We start from the raw sequence: 6,774 nt of genomic DNA, 5'->3' as shown, positions 1-6,774 counted from the left end.
GGACAAGGTGGAGTGGGTGGGAGAGGAAGCTCTCCCACATACTCGGTGGGTCTTGTCTAGGACTGGGTCTGGGGGTTCCCGGAATCTGGCAGAGATTCATACTCGGCGGTCAGGGTGGGGGAGGTGCTGCGAAGTGGTGGGGGTTCGTTTCAAGGTGGTGCAGGAGGGTCTTACACAGGCTGCACCTGGCTTGGGACCAGTAGTGGATCCCACTCGCGCCGTGTACCTGGAAGCCCTCCCACACACTCACTGGACCTGGGCTAGGACTGGGTCTGGAGTTTCCTGGAAGGAGGCAGAAATTCCTATTCCTCGGGCGAGGTGGGTAGGTGCTTCGGAGTAGTTGGGGGTGTCCCAAGGGGGTGGAAGAGGGTCTCACACATGCTGCGCCTTGGCTATGACCAGTAGTGTGTTCCGCTGGTGCAGGGTAGCTGGAAGCTCTTCCACACACTCACCGGACCTGGGCTAGGACTGGGTCTGGGTGTTCCTGGAACATGGCAGCAAGAATTAAGTTTTCTTGGAAACTTTTCTCTTTTAATAGTTTACTTCAGCATCTAATTCTGATCTGATGAACTTGAAATAAATTAGGAAAAAGACAGCAACAGTATTGGTTTAATTAAGTATGCAGGCATTAATCTTTTGAGAAGGAAATTTTGCCATGAGCTCTGTTTTCACCTGTTTGTCCAGTTCTTTTAGAAAGTACGTGTTGGGTTTTCATCCATCCTTCAATTGAATTATTTTACTGTATGTGTGTTTAAAATCAGTTTCTATAGTGACATCTGGTGGTAGATTTGAAATCCTAGAGAGTATATTTGGAATTATTAATATTAATGATTAGCTCTATAATTCCATCTTCTTTCAATTTTTTTTACCTTATTAACATTTTTTTAAATGACCGTTATTGTATTTTTGAGGTTAGAAACTCGGGTATTTATTACTTTATAGTGCTTCCTTAAAGTAAATGAATGATTCCTGATAACCTTGCAGAGTGGATCGTGTCGCAGGCTTGAGGCATACACCGCCGATGCTCCACCTGGTTGGTCGCATTGCTGGTTCATGCTGTCACCTCATCCCGGGAGTGGTGGTGCCCCTCTGTTCTCACACTGGTTTTGCCTGTCCTCTGGTTGCATCCTGTCATTGCCATCTTTGAATGTGAGAGGGGAAATGGAGGACAGGAGCAAGATGGCCGGGAAGGGAGCTGAAAGGGCAGAAAGCATTTGAAGGCAGAAGGGCTCCTGTTGAAATGTCTGTGGGTGGTGTTTGTGTTCACACAAAAAGACTGTGTGTTGAGTATGGGTTAAGGAAAACATCCATGACTCTTACACTATATTTTCATTTTTCTCTGTGAAAGGTATGACTTAGAAGTTTTCAAAATGGAAACCTGAACAATTGTTTCTATTTATTGAAGTAAGGTAACTACTGAAGTTACTTACAGAAGAAATCCACCTGCCATTTATAAATGCTAGTTGTGGTTTTAGGGAAGAGTGGCCAAAGAAACAGGACAACATCAGAGGCTTGCAGTGACGTACTTAGTGAATAAACACTGCTTTGAGTCAGATTTCTGGATGTCTGGTGTGTGGGTCATCTTAGAAACCAAGACTTGTGTGCAGAGAGTGGTTTCAATCCTGAAGAGCGTCTTATGGAGGAGGTGCAACAGTGCGGAACCCAAATTGCACAGTCTGTGAAGTCCTGAAATACAAGCATTGTGCTTCTCACTCATTGAAATCTATATTTTAACTGCTAGTTAAGATAATCCTGATTTCCTCCCATATATGAATTGAATTATTATACTGCCTCATTTTTATGCATTACTATTTAAAGATTCCTTTAAACTTCAAAACATTCTGCTGCTAACTGTGGTTAAGGATCACGCAAAAAGCACGCAGCTGCTGCTTTGGTCGCGTGGTCGAGCAGGAGAGTGGCTCCTGGCTGAAGTCATGCACACATGGACCTGGCTAGGAACGAGGGGAGATGCATGGCTGTTTGTAACGAGTACAGGTCTCGTATCATGTGTTCACCTTTTAGATGTCTTCTTTCTTTTCCCCTGACACCAGATAAAACTCGTGCTCATGAGTGAACATTGAGTAGCTTTCTTCAGCACTGACGTGTGCACAAAGCAGATGAAATATGACATTCAGCTTGTCTGTCAGAGTGACGGTGTTAAGTTTGACTTGATCCACATTTGTCGTACTAACAATAGAACTGTTGCTTGGTAGGGGATTTGCTGATTTTCAAGTCAGAGATTCCAGGTTTCTGAATTTTAGCTCTGCTGTGGCCTTGGGAAAAATTTGTCATCTCTGAATTTTTTTTTTCCCTGTGGAATGAGGATAATAGCACCATGTGTTAGAGCCCTTAGCAGGAAAGATGAGATGAAAAAATGTATGGACAGCACCGGTGGTACAGCGAACATCGAGGGTGTGGCTTCTGTGATTATCCTGTGTGTGTGGGGGGGGGTACTGGGGATCGAACTCAGAGGCTTTGCACTTAGCACACAGGCAGTTAGCTGCTGAGCTATATTCCTGGCCCCCTTTTAAAAATGCCTATTGCAGTTAAAAGAGAGCTTTAAGAAAGTGGATAGCAGCATGAAAAAGTGTTGAATACGATCACCATGTATCTGTGTACTGGAAATTTTCCAGTAATACTTCACTTACCATGTGAATTTAATTGCATTGTAATAAAGCGGTGGAACACAAGAAGAACATAATTGTATTTGCTTTGTTTATATGGGATGTTTTTAGAGGGAACATCCTGTATCCCCATCTTGCCTTGTCTCAGGTGGAGGGAATGACGAATAACAGAAGCTAGAAATGATTATTCTCTCAGACAACAAGTATGAGTATAGCTTAAACGTGAGCTGAAGGGGACCAGTATGTGACTTTATCTTCAGACGTTCCCTCCACAGACCAGTTAGCTCCTTTGCTTTAGTTCTATAAATCTGAAAAAAAAATTTGAAGGTTCAGTGAGAATAGATAAAACAATTACAGGCAATTACAGTGCTTTTTGGTGACTGTAAACATTCATCCGACAACACTTCATCTCACATTTATGTTTCTAGCACTCAACATCTTTTTCTAATATTAACCTCAGATATGCGGATACTTAGCAATTGTAAAAATACGCAGGCGTGATGACTAGTTAGTAACAGTTTATTCTTGAAAATTGGTAGGAGTAGGTATTGTGTTCTTACATCAGAAAAGGTAGGGAGGTAATGAATATTTAGTTACCTTGATCAATAGACGTGTACATATTTCAGTGTCATGTTGTACACAGTAAATGCATACGATTTTTGTCAGTTTAAGCAAATCGAATATGGACTTTTGTTTGAGGTAAAACTGTTTCATTGCTGAATATAGATGAAATTGATACTTGTTTTTTTCTGATAGTATTTTGCATTAAATTGAAAAGACTAGTGATTGTAGAGGTGGATGTCTAAAGTTCAGCGTGAGCCATCGTGTTGAACATTTGTGTTATCCAGAATGAGCAACCCATGAGAAGAAAATGCAGTGATATATCTTGGGAATCCAAGGACAGGGTGACACTGTTGATTAAGAAAAAGTAACATTAACCAGGGACAAATGACTATTTCCACTTTTAACCATTTGGAGAGGTTAATTAAACCTGGGATAATTAAGGCTTTGATAATTTTCAGTGCTGGTCCTAAACAGCTCAGATATTGTAACCTTCTTTCTAATGGCCATGACTCTGTCTTTTACTTGTTGACTATCAAGCAGCATGTCCTAGTTTGATTCTCAGATGAAGACTTTTTATACTAATCCCAGTTAAGATACTTAGGCATTTAATTTATTTGATAAAATTTATTGAGGTTCATACAGGATGCCAGATATACTACTATTTGAGAAGAATATATACTCTTTTGGAGTTTCTATATTTTTATATCATGTTGGTTGTCTTGTGATTCACTTAATGAGCTTGAAAAAAGGAAGAATGCAATACGTGAGACTTGAGCAATTATCGTTCTGAACTTTGTGCTCTGTTTTCCTAGCCACTTAAAAGGGAGTGTGTGTGCTGAACTACCACAGAGTTGTTCCTGCTTCTCCCCTGAGATTGACAGTGGTTAGAGAAGTGCCATGTGAGGAGCAGGGGTGCCAGGCTAGAGGCAGACCTGTAGGAAAGTCATCAGATTCCAGCCAGCCATAATTTTCATCTTTGGAAATACCAAGTTTGTGTCCTTAGTTGATCAGTTAGTACCCATTCAGGGAGCGGTTTTGAATACTTAAAAAAAAGTGCCCCAATCAGTGCTAATTGACACTTAATTATAGCTATACTTTTATAGGCTCCATTCTGTGGCATGTGTTCTTATACTAATTATGTATGTATATTAGTTCATTTAATCAACCCATAAGGATCACTCTTCTTATTTCCTTGTATGGCAAACCAAACTGAGGCACAGAAAGGTTAGATAACTTAAGATCATGCAACTGGTAAGTGACATACAAGCCCTCAGTAAGTCATCGTTAGGTTAACACTTTCTCAAAGTAGCTTTTTTTTTTTTTTTTTTTGTCATTGCTGACATGCTTCTCTATGTTTTGTTTTGTTTTTTCTATCTCTCTAGGTGTCATAGAAACTTCAGATCGACTGGACCGCGAGTCAACGTCCCACTATTGGCTGACGGTCTACGCAACTGATCAGGGTGTCGTGCCTCTTTCATCATTTATAGAAATCTACATAGAGATTGAAGATGTCAATGACAATGCACCACAGACCTCAGAGCCTGTTTATTATCCAGAAATAATGGAAAATTCTCCTAAGGACATATCTGTAGTCCAAATTGAGGCCTTTGATCCTGATTCTAGCTCTAATGACAAGTTAATATACAAAATTACAAGTGGAAATCCACAAGGATTCTTTTCCATCCATCCTAAGACAGGTATGTGTTCACACTGTTGTATGAAGTCTTTGTGCTTATATTTTCCTGTCAACTTTCCTTTGGTTTCGGTAAGTCATTTTCCTTTTGGGTCAGTCAAGACAAAGCTTTGTTTTCAAATGATACTTAGTCTGAAATGTGTCCCTTCGCATTTGCTTTTATAAAGCTATTATGTGATTTTGCTCATTAGTAGAATTTCACTTTGATCTTGAAAGCAAATAGTTATTCCAGTAGCAGTTCCTAAATGAGTGATCTTAAACTTGCACGTAATTCTACTACTAATTATATGATTTTTTATAACTGCTGATTTATAAAGGGTATTAGAAGATTTTATTTCACAGTTCCTTGAGGTTTTAAATTTTTCTAGTGAGCAATGATATAACTGTAGGCAGAACCAGATCAAGATAAAGAGTTTTCAGTTGCAGAGGTTACTTTTTTTAACTGAGTAAAAAACCCTTTCTTCCCTCAATGTCTGTGACCATCTGCTTCCAAGGAGAAAGTTCTATGGCTCCCAAACGCTTCCAAAGTCTTTATAAACTTATAATCTTTGCTATTATTCACTTAACAGTGTATATGTCTTTCTGTTTAACAGTGTATTTTACGTTTTTCTTAGGTTCTCAGTCTCTTTGCTATTATTTCATGAGAAGGTATTTTGCATAGTTATACTTTGGGTAATGACAACTCAATGCACATGTGCAATGAAAACCTTACCTCTGAGTGTAGAATGTTTAATTTATTGCTCGGTTCAAATAACAAGTATCCTATGAATTGGAGGACAGGATAGTCACAGGAAAATGCAGTATTTTGTCAAAAAGATGAGTAACCTAAAACAAAGATGTTACACAGTTTTTTAGTCCTTGCTAGTAGAATCCGGTGTACAAAAATTTTGAACAGCAAGGTTTATTTAATAATTCTGTACCTCTATTTTAGCTTACCTTATTATGTCTTTCCTTATTCCAGGGTAACTGTCCTGTTTAATCACTGATTATATATTTGAAATGTCAGGGAAATAATAAAATGAAGAAAATTTTTTAACTTCTTTACCTGTTTTTGTTTTCTTTCTTTCTTTGTTTTTTTGAGATAGGGTCTCACTGTGTACCAAGCTAGCCTTGAACTTACTATGTAGTCGTCCAGGCTGGCCTTGAACTCCCAGTAATCCTGCCTCAGCCTCCCAAATCCTGGGATTACAGGCATGCATATCATGCCCAGCCTGTTTTCCTAATTTTGGTATCATTCTTATTCCTTATTATCTCCTACTGATCTTATATGAAAACAATTTTGAAGGTGGAAGGAAGCCTGAGTTTAAGATTTGTGTAGCAGATGCTCCGTGCAATATACTTGAAGCTGGACTTTGTCAGCACACCTGTAATTGTAGTGCTCAGGAAGCTGAGTCAAGAGGATCATCAACAGTTTGAGGCCAGTTTAGGCTATGAAGTAAGTTCAAGTCCAGCCTGAAATACTACATAATGAGACCTTGTCTCCAAAGAAAAAGAAAAAAACAAAACAAAAACAAGGAAGATAATAGAGAGAGGGCTAAGTTTAGTGGTGTGTGCTTATAATTCCAGTTACTTCAGACACTGAGGCAGGAGTATCATAGTCTGAGGCCAACCTGGGCAACTTGGAGAGGCTCTGTGGGGGATGCAGCTTAGTACTGTGTGTGAGGTGTAAAGAAAACTCCGTATTTGTGAAGACTTTTTTATTATTAAAAGTAAATGTAAGTTCAAGATTTATTTTGAATGTTATTATCTCCTTTTACTTTGAGACAGTTATATGCTATACCTGTGGACCAATTCTAGTATGTTCCTCTGATGGAGTTTGGGTTCTTAAAAAACTGGTAATTGTACTATTAACATTGATTGAACCCCAGGTGTGCCATGCTGGGCTGGGCCCTG

At 39.3% G+C, this 6,774-nt stretch overlaps 1 protein-coding gene across 3 annotated transcripts in view; it reads left to right on the top strand.

The window, feature by feature from the left end:
• Fat1 (FAT atypical cadherin 1) overlaps nucleotides 1-6,774 on the top strand; it is a 132,222-nt gene that overhangs the window by 59,904 nt on the left and 65,544 nt on the right. For all 3 annotated transcript variants that reach the window (XM_023699662.1, XM_004639800.2, XM_023699661.1), the window contains exon 3: nucleotides 4,571-4,885. In XM_023699662.1, the coding sequence (XP_023555430.1) occupies nucleotides 4,571-4,885 (315 nt within the window). The remainder of the gene's footprint in view (nucleotides 1-4,570; nucleotides 4,886-6,774) is intronic.

The sequence above is a fragment of the Octodon degus genome, unplaced genomic scaffold (assembly GCF_000260255.1).
Source record: "Octodon degus isolate 3935 unplaced genomic scaffold, OctDeg1.0 scaffold00114, whole genome shotgun sequence".
Lineage (NCBI taxonomy): Eukaryota > Metazoa > Chordata > Mammalia > Rodentia > Octodontidae > Octodon > Octodon degus.
This window is presented reverse-complemented; position numbering and strand designations above follow the sequence as displayed.